This window comes from Palaemon carinicauda, chromosome 27 (assembly GCF_036898095.1).
Source record: "Palaemon carinicauda isolate YSFRI2023 chromosome 27, ASM3689809v2, whole genome shotgun sequence".
Taxonomy (NCBI): domain Eukaryota; kingdom Metazoa; phylum Arthropoda; class Malacostraca; order Decapoda; family Palaemonidae; genus Palaemon; species Palaemon carinicauda.
Genome location: NC_090751.1, coordinates 66495910 through 66517407, shown reverse-complemented (window position 1 = coordinate 66517407; position 21498 = coordinate 66495910). Strand labels below are relative to the sequence as shown.

Sequence of the window (21498 nt, the reverse complement as noted above, 5' to 3'; positions counted from 1 at the left end):
ACTTCTGCATTCCATGCTTTAACTTTCTCTGGTATATTTGGAAGTATTTACATCAGAAAAGAGATAAGAAGGACCCTTTTCACCGGGCGTCACAGGTCGACCCAGAAAAGGAAGAGTGCTTTTCCAGTCTCACGTCCATCATATCTTGGACCTTAGACAATAGAGCAGCTGAATAGGGATCAGACTGGCTATCCGGAGCTGATGCCTTGGCTTTAGCGGACTTACCCCTCTGTCCTTTAGAAGGAGGAGGGGTCTTAGTAGGTACTGAGATGTCGGGGGAAGTGTAAGGTCCGGGGACCGGGGACAAAGCTGGAGACGTATATGATGTGCTGGGTTTGTTTTTTGATTTCTTGAGCGGCTTAACCTTAGGACGGACCGATAAGGAACCATCCCAAGGTGAAGCCGAGGTCTTGTCAAAGCACAGGAAAGAAGAAGAAGAAGGAGTAGGAGAGAGAAAGGAGCCTGCCAAATTCTCTACACCACTAACCTGGTCATCCATCGGCTCGAGGTGAATATCCAATGCCGACACATCTCCGGAAAGTTGTTGCTCCTCCGAAGCTGGCAAAGCTGTCCTAATGGCCTCCATGAGCGGTGCAGCGAGTTTGTTGGGTACGGCGGCCGAGGGGGATTTGGGTAAAAGACGGGAGGCCATGTCCCCATCCAACAGGTATGGACAACCTTGAGGGGCGTTTTTGTCGAAGCCCGAGACCCAGGTCTGTAGGCTGGTCTTGGCCGTCTTCAGGGACTCCTCGTTAGCCTGAAAAGGAGGGTAAACTTAGAACAAACGCGAAATGGGAGATGTGTGAAACAACAGACTCAGGTTGCGAAAGAATAAACTCGTCCATGACCGAGATTCCCAAAAACAATAAATAAAATAGGAATAATAATTATTGAGACATCTTACCTCATCATTGAGAAGGATGGAGGAGAGCTCGTAGCAGAGCGAGCAGGACTCTGGGAACCAGACCATATACAGAGTCTGGCCTGCTTCCCGGGCGAAGTACAGTAGATCGCGCAATGAGCGTGGGACCGGCAGACGTCGTGGCCCACCGGATCCGCGAAGGTAGCCGGGCAACCTTTGGAGGCGCAGCAGACTTTCTGTAAAATAAAAATATATTATAAGTACGCCAACTCCCTTAATAGATCTAACTAACCTAAAAGGTAAGAGAGAAAAATTGGCATGCATAACACTAATGGAGTTAAGGCCAAAAGTGGAGGGTGATAGAGTCTATATGTAAATGTGTTAGTAGGTTCGAGGTATTCCGTAAAGAACCGGAGTCCGTAACGGTAATATTAAAGTAATCAAATTTTTTGATCTACAATGAATTTAAGTCTAGTGCAACAAAAATAGGAATGCTCCGCAGTGCACCGGAGTTCCAGGGAGATATGGCCCTCGAGATAATGGATATATAATTTCATTGTGTCCTTTTCTATATATCCTTTAATACTAATTTTTTTTCTATTCTTATAACAAAATCAAAATGAGTGTTTCCAAAATAATTATTTTTTGAAAAACTTTTTATAGCTTTCTTTTTTCGAAGAATTGTTAATTCGAACAACTGTTGTGTCGAACAATTGGTTTTCAGATAATTAATATCGAACAACTGTTTTTGAATAATTGTTTTCGAATAATTGTCCGGATACGATTATTTTTGGGCTCAGGCCATGTCGTGCTGATGGAATTTCCTTCGTTAGTAGCTTCCTAGGTTATATTTGACTACAGTGATATATCCCAGAGAATTTACCAAAGGTATCCAGAATTCTAACTCCTGGAGCGAATATCCCTTGAAGATTTTTAATAAGGGATATCGCATAAAATCAGAGGACGTATTCTTGACACGTCTCATAGCTATCTACACCCCTAATAGTGTTTTTGCTTCGAGGGGAAAAAGTGGCAAGAATATAGGAGAGCCGGTATTAAGGTAACACATGTGCCATGCATATTTATATGCATAGTGTTCCTTGTAACAACAGAATACATAGTGAAATCTTTACATATTTCCCATAGAGTGGCTTGTGTTCCCTTTTTCAGGTGAAACTTTATTTATTTCTGTTATTACCAATTATGCTCCTATGCAGATTCATTCAGCATAAACTGAAATTATAATTGATTGTTACGACCTTGATTTCTATTTTTACTTTTGTAATAAACAATAGTAGGAATCTTTGCATCTCATTTCGCCCCAAATATTCTAGACTTTATATATATGTCAGAGCATCTTTTAATCCTATTATTATCTAGGAAAAGACCAGGAACTGAGATTATTACTGTTCCGAGCAACCAGGTAAGGTCTTATTGTACTAAACTGTTTATCTTACTGAACTAAGGTTTCCTACATGCGTATAAACCTATCTGTCTCTATCAACATACAGACTTGGGAGGTTCTTCAGTAACCTACACAGATCAATTCCATCTAAGTACAATTTATGCTTAACGTATATGATGACACTAATATACAAACTGTTTGCTAGTCTGTTCCTTGAACTCACAATCCTCGGGTTTTTTCCTAAAGTCTACCCAGACTCTTCCCTGTAGGGGGCAGGAAGCACTGACATCTGATATGATCAGTTGAATGACGTTTTTAACGGTAACGTCAAGTGTCTCTATGTCCTGAGGGCCAAAAGGAAAACTTATCTTGAGATGAACGGCATTATTGAAAATCCACAGATACTGTACATTAATGCTCTGGTAAACTTCCATCAGCACGACATGGCCTGAGCCCAAAAAACGGATTTTGAGCGAAGCGAAAAATCTATTTTTGGGTGAGATAGCCATGGCGTCCTGATGGAAGGTTCCTTTTTGGTAGCTTCCTTGGGTATAAGACTACTAAGATATTCCCAGAGAATTTAACCACAGGTTATCACAGAATTCTAACTTCTGGAGCGAGTATCTCAAAGGTTTCCCTTTAAGACATCGTAATACAACAGGGGACGCGCATGTCTGAACGCGCCACATAGCTATCTTCACCCCGAACAGAGTTAATGCTTCGGTGTGTAAGGGCTGAGAATAGCTGGGAGCCGTTCCACAGCTAATCTCACTCGTGGCTACTACTGATACTCGAGACGTAAACAAACGGACGCCATTGCTCTAATGACGTCACGCCCGTCTTCATCCTGAAGCCAGTTGCTGCCCATCACCATGATACAGTAGCACAGGGTGGGAACAAAACTGGACGAAGTAGTAGGGAGGGTCCATCAGGACGCCATGGCTATCTCACCCAAAAATAGATTTTTCGCTTCGCTCAAAATCCGTTTTTTGGGCTCAAGCCATGGCGTCCTGATGGAAGAGTACCAGAGAATCAATGTATCGTGGTAGATTTTCCCCCAGTATTAAGTGCCTAGGCATTGACAAAACAGCAAAGTAATCTTAGATAAAGAACCATAGGGACGAAGTATCCTGCCCCCCTTGGCAGTGAAGTTCCCATGGGCTATGCCGACGTCAAAGTGGTATTGAAGGGCTATTCATCCTGAGAGAAGAACTTGAAGAACTTAGAGATGAAGCTGAATGTTTGGTATTTGTATAGGAACATTCTGAAATTAGACCAGTGGTGGTTGGACACTGTGTATAGAGTTCATCTCTTGGGTATCAGAAGTAAGTATTCGTGTAGGAACCTTACTTAGTCAGGGTGAATATAATTTAGGATTAGACATCTTAAATTCTTCATAACCATAAGAAAGGAGGAATAAATAAAACTATGACAGGTATGTATTTCATAGTAAGTAGGAGCTGATAGAGACGCACAAGTAATAAAATAGAAATTTTATTTCACAAATGCAGAAATTAAATAATTTACAGCAAAAAGTAAAGTTCATTTACAGTAATAATAATGTACATAGAAATAAAGGCTTGCTCTTGAATCTGAAAAGGAATTTCAGGATATTAGTAGGTACTCGTTCTCGAGGAACGCAAGTCTTTAATTAAAACACATCATGCTCAAGGCATGCGGCACTTGTGTGACACTATGACATTTCACCTGGGATAAGAACAGTTATAAAAGCACTAAGTGTTTTTCGACATCACTATGAATCGCTCGAGGGTCAACATAGGCACCCGAAGAGTTAGAGTCCCAAGTAACTCACTGTTCTACGCAGAGTTAGGTGCAGGTTTCATAACACTACCTGCGGCTACCACAAAATGTTTGACTTCGTGCACTTGTTTCGCATAGTGTTTAAAGAAAACTCGCGAGGACTTCCAGCCCGTAAAGTTTTTAAGGCTTTCAAAGTCCATGCTCTGAAAGAAATTCAGAGAAGATGCCACTTTTCTAGGATCATGACCAGCGGGTGTACTGTTCGGATCCGCTCTGCGAATGAAGTAGGTGATTTTCGCTCTTAATTGTTTCAGTGACAGGTCGCTGCCCGATGTTTCTCCTTTGAAGAGTTGGCCTCCACCAAAGTTCGAAGTTCTGCGAAGATAGACCTTGAGGCTCTCTACTGGACATAGAGAGACATCCTCCTTCAGGGGGCATATTCTCCAAGGGCTCCATCTTTTGGTGGGTAATTCATTTTTAGCGAGAAACGTCGGATCAGGGGAGAGGGTCACTTCTCCTGAATCGGCAAACAGGATGTGTCCTTCTTCTCTTGATAATGCCACTATTTCGCTGACTCGAGCTCCCGAGGCGAGAGCAAATAAAAATATAACTTTCTGAGTCAGATCCTTGAGGGGGCATGAATCGTTGTCCAAGTTGGAGGCGAAATGGAGTACCTTGTCTAGTGACCAGGAGATCGGTTTCGGTGGGGGTGCTGGACGTAGGCGAGCACATGCTTTTGGCAATTGGTTGAAGATGTCGTTGGACAGGTCAATTTGGAAAGCATATAGAATTGGTCTAGTCAAGGCCGATTTGCAGGTTGAAATCGTATTGGCTGCTAATCCTTGTCCATGAAGGTGAATAAAGAAGGACATACAGAAATCAATCGTGATTTCTTTAGGATTTTTTGTCTTGACAAAGGAGACCCATTTCCTCCAGGAAGATTCATATTGCCGTCTCGTGGATTCGGTCTTGTATTCCTCTAGGAAGTCTAGACTTTTCTTCGAGATCCCAAACCTCTTCTTTGCGGCAAGGGAGAGAAAATCATGAGATGAAGGTCCTTGATTTTCGATGATGAAGCGAAGACAGTCGACTTCTGTACTTGTTGAGAGAGAACTGGGCCCGGGAGAGGGATCAGCTTGGGCTGCAGCTCCAGGACCAGGGGGTACCAGTTGCTCCGGGGCCACTTGGGAGCCACTAGGGCCGCTGTCCCTTTGAAGGTTCTCAGTTTGGAGAGGACTTTCAACAGAAGGTTGGTGGGAGGGAACAGGTAGATCTTGGACCATCTGTTCCAGTCCAGTGACATGGCATCCACTGCTTCTGCTTTGGGGTCCTCGTACGGGGCTACGTACAGAGGAAGTTGATTGTTGTCACTCGTTGCAAAGAGATCTATCTGAAGTTCTGGGACTTGGTGAGAGATGAAGGAGAACGATCTTGCGTCTAGAGACCATTCCGACTCTATCGGGTTTGTCCGAGATAGAGCATCCGCTGTCACGTTGCGGAATCCTTGTAGGTGAACTGCAGACAGGTGCCACTTCTTCTTCTCTGCCAGACGGAAGATTGGGAGAAGCACCTGATTTATCTGGGGCGATCTTGAGCCTTGGCGATTGAGACAACGAACTACCACCGAGTTGTCTAGGGTTAGACGGATGTGGATCGAGGGCGGCGGGGATAACTTCTTCAGTGTTAGAAGGACCGCCATGGCCTCCAAGATGTTTATGTGGAACGTCTTGAATAGTGGAGACCAGGTACCTTGAACCTGTTTCTGGTGGGAGTGACCTCCCCAACCTTCCAGTGAGGCATCCGTGTGGATGTTGAGTGATGGAGGAGGGTGTTGGAGAGGAATGGACCTTTTCAGGGCCTTTTCTTCCGACCACGGCTTTAGGAGGCGTCGCAGTCTGTTTGGAAGCCGTCTCTTGAGGTCTCTTCGAGCGATGGATGCCGAGCGTCTCCAGACTCCCGCGGCATCCTTTAGCTGTGCACGAAGCACTGGGTTTGTCACTGAGGCGAATTGTAGAGAGCCTAGAACTCGTTCCTGCTGTCGTCTTGAAATGCGTTTGGATTTCAGTAGTTGCTTGACAGACCCTGCTATTTCCTTCCTTTTCTTCTGGGGGATGGAAAGGCGGTGTGACTGAAGATTCCAGTGGATTCCCAACCACTGAAACTTCTGAGCTGGAGAGAGGCGAGATTTTTTCTCGTTGATCTTGAATCCCAGGTGTTCTAGGTACTGGGTAACTTCGTTGCAAGACTTTGCACACTCTTCGGGCGATGGAGCCCAGACTAGCCAGTCGTCGAGGTAGGCCATCACCTGGACGTTTCTTAGGCGGAGTTGTTGTATTATGGCATCCGCCAGTTTTGTGAAGATCCGAGGGGCCACGTTGAGGCCGAAGGGCATGGCCCGGAAGGCGTAGCTTTTCCTTTGGAGTCGAAATCCTAGGTAGGAGGAAGCGTGATGGTTCATTGGAACGTGCCAGTAGGCATCCGCCAGGTCTATAGAGACCGTATAGGAACCTTGAGGCAGAAGGGTCCTTATTTGTTGAAGCGTCAGCATCTTGAATTTGTTGTTCGCTATGAACTTGTTGAGGGGGGATAAGTCCAGAATGACTCTGAGTTTGTCTGAGTCCTTCTTGGGAACACAAAACAGTCTCCCTTGGAACCTGGTGGACTTTACCTTCCTTATCACCTTCTTGTTCAAGAGGTCTAGAACATATTCTTCCAGAAGGGGGGTTGATTGTTGGAAGAATTGCTGGAAGATTGGGGGTGGTTGAGTCCAACTCCAGCCTAGACCCTTCTTGACGATGCTGTGTGCCCAGGGATCGAAGGTCCAACGATCCTGGAATTGGCGGAGTCTTCCTCCCACCGGAAGCACTTCATTGCTTCGGTTGTCCCGAGGACTTGCTGCCTCAGCCGCTAGCTCCCTTTCCTCCTCTACCTCTGGAGGGACGGCGAGATGCGTCTTTGCTTGCACCCCTGAATGAGCCTCTACCTTTGGCACGAAAGGTAGTTGATTGTTGCTCAAAGGCAGGGGTGAAGACCGGTGACTGTGACAACACCGGTTGGGGGACCAATTGGAAGGTCTGTTGTGGTTGGGCAACCACTTGGGAGGTAGCGGGTCCCGGAAACTGACGTCTTTGCTGACGTTGCTGGGGTTTTGGCTTTTGGGGTTTCCTCTTAGGCTGAGGTCCGTCGTCCTGAGAGGGTTTCCTTTTCCTGGACATGCCCCACTTGTGGAAGGTTCCTATTCTCCGTGGCGGCTCTGTCAGTGATTTCCTTCACAAGGTCAGAAGGAAAGAGGTGTTTTCCCCAGATGTTGGAGGAAATCAGCCTCCGGGGTTCGTGTTTCACGGTGGCACCGGCGAACACGAATTCACGACAGGCTCTTCGAGCCTTTATGAAGTGGTACAAGTCCTTCATTACAGTCAGTAAGTGGGATTTGGAGAGTACCATGTAGTGGTCTGGTACTCTAGTGTCACAGGCCATAACTTCAAGTTGGACTTGATGAGAAAGAGATGCCGCAAGCCTCTCCTTCGTGTCTTGTTCCCGACGAAGGAGGTGATCATTGAGCTTAGGGAGGTCTTCATTAAACTGACGTCCGGCGACGTCAGGATCGAGCCTTCCCACGACGAAAGTATGTTGAACATCTTTCCAGTGTCGAGCGTCAGGGGGGGTCACGATGGAGAAGGGTCTGCACTCCTCCAATGCAGGGCAGGGTTTCCCTTCGTCCGCCGCTTTAAGGCATGCAGCTAAGGCCTTTTCCAAGAATGGAAGAACCGCAGTTTCAGGTGCAACGTAAGTAGGGTGCTTCTTGCTCAATGCCGGAAGCTTAGAGCAGGTAAAGCCTCTACTCTTGAATGCAGAGGCTAGCATAGCCTGGGCCTTTGCGAGATCGAACACTATCTCTTCCTTAGGTTCGGTCTCTTCCTTCGAGGCAGGTTCGGAACGAAGCCGGACGTAACAGTCCGGGTAGGCCTCAAAGTTTGGGAAGAACTCCACATCTTCCAAAGGGACCGTGCCGATCTTATCACTGACAAAGATCCTGCCGGTCGCAATAACCATATGCTCTGCATACCTCCACGGGTTGGCATGAGAGCAAGCGGGGAGATCCTTGACCGAAATCTTCTTCGGCTCTCTGGATCCTATCATCGACCTGATGGACTCCTGGTTCTCCTTCAGCCTGTCGTCCATGACGGCTCTAATCAGTCGGATCAATTCTTGAGTGGAAGAAGAAGGATCCGGAGTCAAGGAGGTATACGGAATAGACATTTCCGTCGGTGTAGGAGTAGGAGGGGGGATGGACGGGGGAGCGACCTCTTGCTCCGACTCGGTGTATTCCACCTTGTCTTCGTCATCTTCGGCTCCTTGAGCCATAAGCGTTTTCTCCGTGTCTTCCGAGACATCCGAAATCTGTTCGTCATCTTCGGAATCCAAACGACACTCGTGCATGGACTGAGCCATGACTACATCAGGTTCCACCGTAATTTGGACAGTGGGGATCACGTCTTTGGGTACCACTGAGTCAGGGGAGGCCTTAGGGAACAATAGTGACCTCAGTTCTTCGGTGGCCAGGTACGGTCCGGTAGCATTTTTCTGGAAGCCACGCACCCACTTGCGCAGCTTTTCACGAGAAATGTCTCTAATCTCCGCTGAGGGAGGATTATGGAAGGCCTCAACTAGGTGAGCCTGACAGACCGTACAGTCCAGTGGATTCCAAAACTTCAAATCCCCTTTCTTGTCTGCACAAGGGGCGTGAGTCCTGCAAGCCGTATGCCCGTAAAACTGCGGGCGTTTCACAGCGCAGAAGGCGAAATCACACTTCATCTGCTCCTCCTGTGGAAGAAAGAGAAAATGAGTATGGGGGAGTCATAAGAATGGCTCTTAAACTAAGTTAATATTAATTATTAATTTTAACTTAATGAAGGTGTGATGCATAGAGAATGAAAATAGTAAAGGAGAACATGCTCCATGCATCTCGCCCGGCTGGTTACCATAAGCTTGGTCCCTGGATAATCCGAGTGACCGAGGGCACCGGATATAATTCCTTAGAGCTCCAAGTATTTTGGAATTCCATGGAAAAATCCAAGGGCAAGATTGGGACCGAGTTCATTCGGTTCCCAGTTAAGGGCCAGAAGGCCTCTTTTAAAAGGTAACTGCTTCTGGCAACCAGCCGTGCTAAGATGCACATAGCATGCTGGAATTAGAAGAATGCAAAGAGACAGCATGATCACTAATAGAGCAGTACTAGGTACTGATCTTAATAGCAGAAACAGCCTATCTGTTTGCGATATAGGGCTATCATTGTCCTATGATAGCTACAGGAAGGGGGTGCAAGTATTCTTGACGCCTCCGGGGCATCCGGCAAGCCGCCGGCATGCCGGAGCTCGCTCCAGCATAGATTCTGGCATTAGGACAGACAATGTTCAAAGTCAGTCAAAAACCAGGATGGCGGCCGCCGGCTCAACGGCGGCACGCCGGAAGGGAGCGGCGGCTCCGGCAGTCGGAGGATGCCGGATTGGTGACTGGGATAAGGATGGTTAAAGCTGTACCGGGTTGCCGGCAGTATATGCCGGCACTCCGGCGGCCGACCGGCAAGCGGATGACGAGCTAGGAGTAGGAGAGCCGCCGGTAGTAGCCGGCGGCAGCCGGCAGTCCCTCGGTACACGGGGGGCTGGCGGCAAGGTTAGGAAGAGTCACCAAGTAGGAGGCAGGTATTGCCGACAGTAGAGGCGGCAAGAGACCGGCACCCGGATAGGGAGAGAGACAGGGGGGAGGGGGGAAGGGATGTAGGAAGTACCATCAGGACTCCAGACATCCCTCCCCCTCCCTGAGAGGGTGTACCCATGATAGAGGCAGGCTCTAACATCCATGAGCAGGGGTCACTAGGGACCGGGAGCAAGGTAGCCCAAGGGAGGGCTAGGGAACACCCGAAGGGGGGGGGGGAGACTCCCATATGCAGAGCAATACTAGTAACTAACCTTATAGGACACTATGAAGGTATATGTACCAGAGCGGACTGCACAAGGAAGCTCGGGTAGCCCTACTATTCCACCCTAAGGAGGAGTTGTAGGACAGGGGACAGATGGGTATAAACTAACCTAAGCATAGGCTAGGCTATACAAGAGATAGGTGGGGAGGGAGAAGAGAGAAGTCTTCCCAGGAAGGGTTTCTGTACCAGAGCGGCCACTAAGGAAAGGGAGGACACTCCCTAACCTAAGATCAGGCAGATCAGCTAAAACGGTGCAAGAGTACAGTTTCAGCATGGAACAGAGAAACCTTCCTAACCTAACCTAGAGCAGGGCTAAGAGTCCTGAACTAGGAAAGGAAGAAGACATATCGCTATCGCAGGAAAGTCATAGACTATCCTAGCCATAGAGGTAGGGCTAGCCTAACCTCACTCTCGGACGCAACCCTAAAGGGGGTTCATTCCTTTAGGGAGGACAGAGAGGCGATATATACTCTATTAGACAATTAATCCCTTTACTCAGAAAAGGAATCAAGGCTAAATAGAGGGAATGCCAAGGCAGGGGATGAAGGAAGCATATAGGGGTCCTATCATTAGGTTAGGCTAGAAAGAGTCACTGACTAGCCTATCCCCTATAAGGTCCCTGAAGGCGAAAACATTTGCATCACTGTCAAAAGTATTGTAAAATAATGCCACTATCTTCATAACTTAGTCTAGGATCACTAATAAATCATGCATGAACACTTGTATGTAGGCTCCTGGCCTGGGGGCTATAGTAGCCGACTGGTATGAGGTCAATCGATGACCGATAAAAAGCGTCTAAACACGATATAAAAGTTCCTAGCTATGAAGACTAAATAAACTAATGTAATCGATTAGTATATAAGGCCGGAAACGTTGTTGTGGCTAACTAAATAAGACATGCAAAACAACAACGACGCCATAAAATGGCGGGTCCGGTAGAGGCACAGCTCTGCCACAAAACAGCAATTATCTCGAAAAGTAATATTTACTTTACGGCCAGAGCTTAATTAAACAATACTGGAACCTTGTACTCAACTTTCCAGAAGAAGGCGAGGCTGAAGGTAACGACATAGCGAAGATGCAAAACGATAAAGTTAACACAGGGAAAATCCGTCTAAGTAGGGCAGCTACTAAACAAAGGATGAAGACGGGCGTGACGTCATTAGAGCAATGGCGTCCGTTTGTTTACGTCTCGAGTATCAGTAGTAGCCACGAGTGAGATTAGCTGTGGAACGGCTCCCAGCTATTCTCAGCCCTTACACACCGAAGCATTAACTCTGTTCGGGGTGAAGATAGCTATGTGGCGCGTTCAGACATGCGCGTCCCCTGTTGTATTACGATGTCTTAAAGGGAAACATTTGAGATACTCGCTCCAGAAGTTAGAATTCTGTGATAACCTGTGGTTAAATTCTCTGGGAATATCTTAGTAGTCTTATACCCAAGGAAGCTACCAAAAAGGAACCTTCCATCAGGACGCCATGGCTTGAGCCCAAAAAACGGATTTTGAGCGAAGCGAAAAATCTATATTTGGGTGAGGTAGCCATGTCGTCCTGATGGACCTGCCCTCCTTTTGACAAAGGATAACGATTCCCTCCCTAATATACTGTATCTGTTACACCTACAAAGCTACAAAGAATGGCTAGATGGCGGCACGAGGCGGCGGGGTGGCGCCTATTTATAGTACAGTAGGAGCGTTGCCTTAATGACGGCTCCCCTATATTCTTGCCACTTTTTCCCCTCAAAGCGAAACCGCTATTAGGGGTGTAGATAGCTATGAGACGTGTCAAGAATACGTCCTCTGATTTTATGCGATATCCCTTATTAAAAATCTTCAAGGGATATTCGCTCCAGGAGTTAGGATTCTGGATACCTTTGGTAATTTCTCTGGGATATATCACTGTAGTCAAATATAACCTAGGAAGCTACTAACGAAGGAACTTCCATCAGGACGACATGGCTACCTCACCCAAAAATAGATTTTTCGCTTCGCTCAAAATCCGTTTTTGAGACTTTACTTATCGTATCCCTCCCATCACTGAACCTGAGATTGGGCATTGTGAAGATCAAGGAGTTTCGTAGAAATAATGAGAATTTTAATAGTAAAATTTATTATTTCTATACTCGCCTGATGTTCATATACATGCCTGCCATCCTCCCCACTGACCAGTGTTGTCAGGAGGATAGGGATTTATTTTTTACTTTGAGACTGAAAGGTAAAGTTTCTGGGCTGTACCCAAGCCGTAGTTATTGCCATTAAACCCCAGATTGTCTACTGTATTAGAAGCCAAAGATTATTGAAGGAAAATAAATCAGTAAACATTAAGTTTTAGAGTAAATGATGTAAACCTAGCTTTGAAAGAAGTATTATGAACATTAGGTGAGTATAGAAATAAGTAATCTTCTTATTTGAATATTTATTTTTTAAATATTTAACTTAGCCGGTGAATATATAATAGCTGCAACTCTGCAGCTCGACAGACAACATACTCAAAAAACTCGCGAGCGATCGCTATGCAGGTTGCGGGTGTGCCCACCAGCGCCAACTGTCGGCCAGATACCACTCTTGTATGTAAACAAAACCTTCAATTCTTCTCTGTCGACGTTGACGACAAGACGTATTTATACTCGCTGTAGAACCTGGAGTTTTCCCATCATATTTGGTGAAGTACTTTATTTTGGTTTGAGCTTTCGCAGTACAGGTGTTTTTTCCTCAACATAAACTCTTGAACTCTTTATTGAATCGGATTATTTGTTGATGACTTGGATTGTTTTTGGAATTTTCTTTGACTAATTCAAAATGGCTGACCCTTCTCAAGTACCTAGATTTCGAAAGTGTAATGCTAGGGACTGTAATAGGCGTCTTCCAAAGGTTTCTCTCGACCCTCATACTGTTTGTTCCAATTGTCTGGGTAAAACCTGTCAATTGGGAGATCGGTGTGAGGAATGCGTGGGCCTTTCGGAATTCGATTGGATCGAATATGATAAGTATACACGCAGACACGAGAGAGATAGGGTAAGGAGAAGTTCATCTAGGTCCGTAGATTTTTCCTCTCCACATGCCCCTGAACCTAATCCTTACCCTGTAGTGGTTGTTCCTAACCCCACTTCTAGCACTCAGGAACCGTCTATGCAAGACATGTTACGTGCTATTCATGCTTTGGGGGAGAGCGTTGAAGCGTTAGCAAGTGACCGTAATCAACTCATGGCTGAAGTGAAGGAGCTTAAGTGCCATAGTGCCACGGCGGAAAGTGGGAAAGTGATTAGTGTTACGCAAAGTGTTGTGAACAGTGTTGCGACCGAGGGTTCGTCTGTTCGTGCCTGTCGTTCACCTAGTCCGGGACCTCTTGCAAGCTCCCAAGCCCAGGGGAGAAGCAATGTCGTACGACTTATGGGTTCGAGAGGCCTTGATCAGCGAACAGACATTCCCTCTATGGTATCAGGCGTATCTCGTCAAGATCGCCCCTACCATAAGACGAGAGAGCCCATTTTTACCTCGTCTTCCGAAGGCGTTTCACGCAAGAAACCATGGAACAAGGTTTCTAGGCCTCTGAAACGCAAGTCGGTCCCTTCAGGACAGGTCCAACGTCCTGGATGTAGCCATTGGGACAGTTCGGACCCGTTGCTGTCATCGGATGACTGCTCGCCGCCTAAGCAAGGCAAAGTTGTGCCGTCTCAGACGCTAACCCCGTCTGTTACCGCACCCGTTACTGTAGACCCTAAATGGGTTATACTGCAGGGCATGCAGTCTAAGCTTGCGTCCCTTATGGAAGACTACAACGCAGAGAAGGTTTCCGTTGAACCTAGCCATTTATCTCATGGAGATCCTGGCCTTCAGCCACCCAAGCGTTCTGTTGTGCGTCCTGTTGACGTTGGTGTACCCATCTCACGTCAACCAGTTGGGATTGTACCACACCCGATGCGGTCTCGTGTGGATTTTCAGCCGCATGTGGACGTTAGGCAACTCGCTGATGCGCCTGGTGATGTTCAGGACGTTCGCCAACCATCAGAGTTGACTTGTTTTGACGCGGTGCGTCAACCTCCGCAACCTAGAGTTGTTTTGACTGCACAACCCAGGCGGTCTAAGCAGTCTCGGGTGGACGCTGTGCGTCCTCACGCACCTGTTGTTGTTGACAGTTCCCAGACTGTTCAGCAGTTTCAGGACGCTGCGTCCTGCTCCGCCACTTATGCACCAGTGCGGGCGGACGCTGCGTGTCAAGCATTGTCAACCCCTTTGCTTGTGTCTCATAAGTTATCAGACGAGGAACTTTCGGATGAGGACGTTGCTGACCCTCAGCCTGAGGATCATCCTTCAGATATTGATGAGCCTAGAGCAGTTCCGCCATCTATGGACTTTAGAAAAGTCATGCTCATTTTTAAAGAGTTGTTCCCCGAACACTTTGTCTCTGTGGCTCCTCGTTCGCCGCCGTCTGAGTTTGTTTTAGGCGTACCTGCTGCCATGTAAGCCTTTACAAAACTCGTCCTCTCTCGCTCATCCAAGAGAGCTTTACGGCTGTTAGGCGATTGGTTGGAAACCAAGAGGAGTTTAGGGAAGACGGCCTTTGCCTTCCCCCCATCTAAACTCTCTTCTAGATCGAGCGTCTGGTATGCCACGGGAGAAGTTCTCGGCTTGGGAGTTCCTGCCTCTGCCCAGGGCGACTTCTCAAGTCTTGTAGACTCTCCCCGCCGCCTAGCCATGAGACGCTCGAAGATTAGTTGGTCATCCTCAGACCTGGACCATCTACTTAAAGGCATCTTTAGGGCTTTTGAAGTTTTCAACTTCCTTGACTGGTGTTTGGGAGCCTTGAGTAGGAAAATCTCATCAGCCGATAGAGATGTCTCCTTACTCATTATGTCCTGCATGGATAAGGCCATCCGCGATGGATCCAATGAGCTCTCCTCCTCGTTTACGTCAGGAGTCCTAAAGAAACGAGAGTCTCTTTGCTCTTTTCTGTCAGCAGGAGTGACGCCCTGTCAACGATCTGAGCTACTCTTTGCCCCTTTGTCTAAGTTCTTGTTTCCTGAACTTTTAGTTAAGGAAATAGCGTTGTCTCTAGTGCAGAAGGACACCCATGACTTGGTTACGTCCTCGGCTCGCAAAGGGACCCCTTCGTCTGCCTTGTCTGCTAGACCTAGGATAGACACTCCAGCGTCCAGGTTTATTCCGCCCTTTCGTGGCAGAGCCCCCAGCAGGGGAAGTACTCGTGCCGAAGGGAAGAGAGGAAAGAGGAAAGGAGCCAAGTCCTCGCGTGGCAGAGTCTGACTGCCCGCAGCTTCAGACAGCAGTAGGTGCCAGACTCAAGAACTTCTGGCAAGCCTGGGAGAAGAGAGGCGCAGATCAACAGTCTGTGAGGTTGCTCAGAGAGGGGTACAAAATCCCATTTGTACGCAAACCTCCTCTAGCGACGTCCCCCATCGATCTCTCTCCCAGGTACCGAAAGGAAGTAAAGAGACAAGCCCTGAAACTAGAAGTGTGTCTGTTGCTAGAGAAGGGAGCGGTGGTCAAAGTCTCGGACCTTCAATCACCGGGGTTTTACAACCGTCTCTTCCTAGTACCGAAGAAGACAGGAGGTTGGAGACCGGTGCTAGACGTCAGTGCTCTGAATGTCTTTGTCACAAAGACAAAGTTCACCATGGAGACCACAAAGTCAGTCTTAGCAGCGGTCAGAAAGGGAGACTGGATGGTCTCTCTCGACCTAAGAGACGCTTACTTCCACATCCCCATTCACTCAGATTCCCAACCTTTTCTGAGATTTGTGTTCGACAATGTGGTGTACCAGTTTCGGGCCCTGTGCTTTGGCCTAAGTCCTGCTCCTCTCGTGTTTACGAGGCTTATGAGGAATGTGGCAAAATTCCTCCATTTATCGGGTATCCGAGCCTCCCTTTATTTGGACGACTGGCTTCTCAGAGCCTCGTCCAGTCATCGCTGTCTGAAGGATCTCAGTTGGACTTTAGATCTGACCAAGGAATTGGGACTTCTGGTCAACTTGGAAAAGTCCCAGCTGATCCCATCCCAAACTATTCTGTATTTAGGGATGGAGATTCGCAATCCAGTTTTTCGGGCTTTTCCGTCGGCCCCCAGAATAGATCAAGCCCTGCTCGCAATCCAAAGGATGTTGAAGAGAGAACGTTGCTCAGTCAGGAATTGGATGAGTCTAGTAGAAACTCTATCATCCCTGGAGCAGTTTGTATCGCTAGGAAGGCTACACCTCCGACCTCTACAATTCCATCTAGCTTTTCACTGGAAAAAGGACAAGACGCTAGAGGCGGTCTCGATCCCGATTTCCGAAACAGTAAAGACTTGCCTGAATTGGTGGAAAGACAATATCAGTCTACGAGAGGGACTTCCCCTAGCAGTTCAGAAACCAAACCACGTTCTCTTCTCAGACGCATCGGATTTGGGTTGGGGTGCGACACTGGACGGTCGGGAATGTTCAGGTCTGTGGCCCTCAAGTCAGAGGAGCATGCATATCAACGGCAAGGAGCTTTTGGCAGTTCACCTGGCCTTGATGAGCTTCGAGAGTCTCCTTCGAGACAAAGTGGTGGAGGTCAACTCGGACAACACCACAGCCTTGGCGTACATTTCCAAACAAGGAGGTACCCACTCACTGACACTGTACGAGATCGCAAGGGACCTGCTCATCTGGTCAAGAGATCGAGGCATCTCCCTAGTAACGAGGTTTATCCAGGGCGACTTGAACGTTCTAGCAGATTGTCTCAGTCGGAAAGGTCAGGTAATTCCAACCGAATGGACCCTCCACAAGGATGTGTGCAAGAGGCTTTGGGCGACTTGGGGTCAACCCACCATAGACCTCTTTGCAACCTCGATGACCAAGAGGCTTCCAATCTATTGCTCTCCAGTCCCAGACCAAGCAGCAATACATATAGATGCCTTTCTCCTAGATTGGTCTCACCTAGATCTATACGCATTCCCACCATTCAAAATTGTCAACAAGGTACTGCAGAAATTCGCCTCTCACGAAGGGACAAGGTTGACGTTAGTTGCTCCCCTCTGGCCCGCGAGAGAATGGTTCACCGAGGTACTTCGATGGCTGGTAGATTTTCCAAGAAGTCTTCCTCTAAGAGTAGACCTATTACGTCAGCCACACGTAAAGAAGGTACACCAAAGCCTCCACGCTCTTCGTCTGACTGCCTTCAGACTATCGAAAGACTCTCGAGAGCTAGAGGCTTTTCGAAGGAGGCAGCCAGTGCGATTGCAAGAGCGAGGAGAGCTTCTACCATTAGAGTTTACCAATCAAAGTGGGAAATCTTCCGAGACTGGTGCAAGTCAGTATCTGTATCCTCGTCCAGTACCTCTGTAGCCCAAATCGCTGATTTTCTCTTATACCTGAGAAGAGTTCGCTCCCTTTCAGCTCCCACGATCAAGGACTACAGGAGCATGTTGGCTTCGGTCTTCCGGCATAGAGGCTTAGATCTTTCCAACAATAAAGATCTACAAGATCTCCTTAAGTCTTTTGAGACCTCTGAGGAACGTCGTTTGGCTACACCTGGGTGGAATTTAGACGTGGTCCTAAGATTCCTCATGTCAGACAGGTTTGAGCCTTTACATTCAGCCTCCCTGAAGGATCTCACTCTTAAGACTCTTTTCCTGGTGTGCTTGGCCTCGGCTAAAAGAGTCAGTGAGCTTCATGCCTTCAGCAAGAACATCGGTTTTTCGACAGAAAAAGCCACTTGTTCTCTTCAACTTGGTTTCCTAGCCAAGAATGAACTGCCTTCTCGTCCTTGGCCTAAATCTTTTGATATTCCTAGCTTATCAGAGATCGTAGGCAACGAATTAGAGAGAGTATTATGCCCTGTTAGAGCTCTTAAGTTCTATTTAGCTCGTACTAAGCCTTTACGAGGTAAATCTGAAGCGTTATGGTGTTCGGTTAAGAAACCATCCTTACCTATGTCAAAGAATGCTTTGTCATATTTTATCAGATTGTTAATACGAGAAGCTCATTCACACTTGAGTGAGGAAGACCGATCTTTGCTTAAGGTTAAGACGCATGAGATTAGAGCTGTAGCAACTTCCGTGGCCTTCAAGCAAAATAGATCTCTGCAAAGTATCATGGACGCGACCTTTTGGAGAAGCAAGTCAGTGTTCGCTTCATTTTACTTGAAAGATGTCTAGACTCTTTACGAGAACTGCTACACACTGGGTCCATTCGTAGCAGCGAGTGCAGTAGTGGGTGAGGGTTCAACCACTACACTTCCCTAATTCCATATCCTTTTAATCTGTCTCTTGAAATGTTTTTAATATTGTTTTTATGGGTTGTTCGGAAGGCTAAGAAGCCTTTCGCATCCTGGTTGATTTGGCGGGTGGTCAAAGTCATTTCTTGAGAGCGCCCAGATTAGGGGTTTGATGAGGTCCTGTTGTATGGGTTGCAGCCCTTGATACTTCAGCTCCTGGGAGTCTGTCAGCATCCTAAGAGGATCGCTGGGCTCCGTGAGGAAGACAGACTTACAAGGCAGAGTAATCGTCTAAGTCGACTTCCTTACCAGGTACCTATTTATTTTGGTTTTGTTATATTGATAACTGTCAAAATGAAAAAACTCTTAGCTTATACGCTGTAAACATAATTAACTCTGGTCTCTACCCACCTCCTTGGGTGTGAATCAGCTATTATATATTCACCGGCTAAGTTAAATATTTAAAAATGATATTTTAATTATAAAATAAATTTTTGAATATACTTACCCGGTGAATATATAAATTAAATGACCCTCCCTTCCTCCCCAATAGAGACGCAGCGGGACGAGAAGAATTGAAGGTTTTGTTTACATACAAGAGTGGTATCTGGCCGACAGTTGGCGCTGGTGGGCACACCCGCAACCTGCATAGCGATCGCTCGCGAGTGTTTTGAGTATGTTGTCTGTCGAACCGCAGAGTTGCAGCTATTATATATTCACCGGGTAAGTATATTCAAAAATTTATTTTATAATTAAAATATCATTTTTTTTTTTTGTAAAACAATAATGTAGAATTTTAAGTTGATGAACATTATTCTGTGCAATATTATTGTTAATTAGGGTGACCTGGAATTTGGAGATTTACTTGAAGTATGTACATTTTTAGGATCTCAAAGAAAAAGTTTGTGAAATTTTTTTCCATGGGTTTTTAATTTGTTAAACAATGGATAAAGCTTTTCCACTGGTTATTTTTATTTATTAATTAAGGGATGGATTTTTTTGAGTCAATTTGAGATTACTGCATAAGCAAGCAAAGGCATTTATGAGATTCCTGTTCACTCTTGCTCAATATCATCATCATCATCCTTATTCATTAGGCACCCTGTACACCATTCTATGACAAATGGTTTCCTAGAAAAATCTCTTTATATTTCAGGTCCAAAGATATCATTAGAGACGCATCTGTTAACATTTGCAGCTGAACATTCAAGATTAAGTAGCACAATAGTAAGACCAAATGCAGACTCCAGGTGGATGGTGCAGTAACTTTCAAGATATCAAGTAACTTGTTAATAGTCTGGGATATGTACCGAAGGGTGTATTCTAAAACCATTTATAGTTTGTACAATACTGTTTCCACATGACTGTATTTATTAACATTTTGTGTAATCATGAAAAACATTTTAATATTTGTACCTCATTAGAATTGGGAAATACATTATAATATAAGGACAGAGTCTGAGGCATGCTTAATGAATATGTGGAATCATATATATAGTGCATGAATCAAAGAGGGAATTGCTATTAGTTTAAATTCTCCTTTAAAAAACTAGATTATGTTCCTTATGTAGGGATAGTGAAAATATTTGTTCCTACATAAAAAAAACCACCGTTCTTTATTATAGGGGTAGAATTACAGCGAAGGCTGGAAATATGGCCATAGCCGCTCATTCAGCTCACTCTAACCTCAATTAAATTTCAGCTATTATAGAGTGAACTTGTTCCTATTAGCAGGAAATATTTTTGGCATTTTATGGTTTGTATTACCTTTATTTTCTCTTTTTCTCCAGCTGTGTGTTAGCAGTTTGCTTCCTCATGCAGACATGTCTCATGTCTTGGTATCCCACCGAAGCCCTACGAGACATTTCTGAGTAATGTGGAAGTTTATCCTCCTCAGTTGTGCGGAGCTTACTGGGGTTATGTATGTTCTGAGGGCTCACATTGTGAAAAGTGTAGGGAGTAACCATCCTCCTAGTGGGTATTGTTCGGCAGAAGGAGGAAGGAGGAAACCTAACAGGATTCTTTTCCTTCTGGGTCTTCCTTGAAGTCTAAGAAGTGCCGGCCTGCTGCTTCTTCTCTCAGAGATCTCTCTTTGGACTCTTCCCTTCCGACTTCCTCCGGAGGGAGGTCAGGTAAGAGTGACGTTTGTTTTACTTGTGGACAATCCCGGGCAGTGAGTCTGTGTCCCCTATTGAAACGGCGTTTCCTCCTCTAGGTGGTTCCTCTAATTCTTCTTTTCATTTGCAGAGGACAGACGCTCTTTGGTTACTGTGGCATTCCATGGGCAGTTTGGTTTCCCCTGCGGAAGAGAAATTCCAATGCTTTTTAGAGGAGAAACATTGCCCCGGTGTTGTCTTCTCCTCAGCAGGCAGCTCTTGCTCCTGTCAGTGCCTCCATAGGATCGCTCTTACTGGAGTCTCCATTTCTTACGATGTCTTCCTCTCTGACTGCTCTGCTTTCCGCTGGAGAACCTCGCCTATTAACGCTTCTCCTCAAGCACGTAGTCCTTTGTGGGCTTCTAAGAGAGCTGATTTGCGCTCTCCTGATACAAGGCTGTTTCTCAGCCTGGGCATGAATTCTCCTTCCCGGAGAAAATGTTAGACCATCCTCTTGTAGGCAGTCTACGACAATCTCTTCAAAATCAAGACTCTCTCCTGCTAGACGCCCTCCAACTAGACCTTCAGCTACTCATCTTTCTCTTGCTAGAGGTTTGCCTCCAAGACCCTCGGGTTATGGGACGTCAACCTTCCTTGTCATCATAGCCAGTGCTCTCCTCCATCTCACTCCAGGTGCTCTCCTCCATCTCGCTCTAGGCGCTCTCCTCTATCTCACCCCAGGCAATCTCTTTACAATTGTTCATCGCTTTCGTGATATAGGTGCTCTTCTCCTTGTCACTCCAGACAAGCTTCTCCGATGCGCTCTTACTATTCTCCATCATGAGTCAGTTGGATTTCACCTTCATGCTCCAGATGCTCTTCTCCACCTCGCCATCATCCTCCCACTGTGTGCCTCGCTTTCATACATTATAGACTGATGGGTCCAAATCTGATGCTGGCCATGGTTTTGGAATATATAGTAGTGTTTTTAATTGTAGAGATGCACTTCCTCTAGTATCTTCTATATTTACTGCTGAACTTTATGGCATACTACCCATAGTATATTCTATATTTACTGCCAAACTATATGGCATACTAACTTCTATTGAAAAAATATTGGTAAAAGAGGAGGGTAGTTTTACAATATTTAGTGATGCAAGAAGTTTCTTAAAAGCTTTAGAAGATTTTAATTCCAGTAACCCTT

At 46.2% G+C, this 21498-nt stretch overlaps 1 protein-coding gene across 2 annotated transcripts in view; it reads left to right on the top strand.

Annotated features, from left to right (window-relative positions):
• The window catches only part of LOC137620746 (putative oxidoreductase YteT), a 172059-nt gene extending 152350 nt beyond the window's left edge, over positions 1-19709 (top strand). For both annotated transcript variants that reach the window (XM_068351127.1, XM_068351126.1), the window contains exon 11: positions 19355-19709. In XM_068351127.1, the coding sequence (XP_068207228.1) occupies positions 19355-19464 (110 nt within the window). In that variant the 3' untranslated portion in view covers positions 19465-19709. The remainder of the gene's footprint in view (positions 1-19354) is intronic.
• Positions 19710-21498: the final 1789 nt, after the last annotated feature.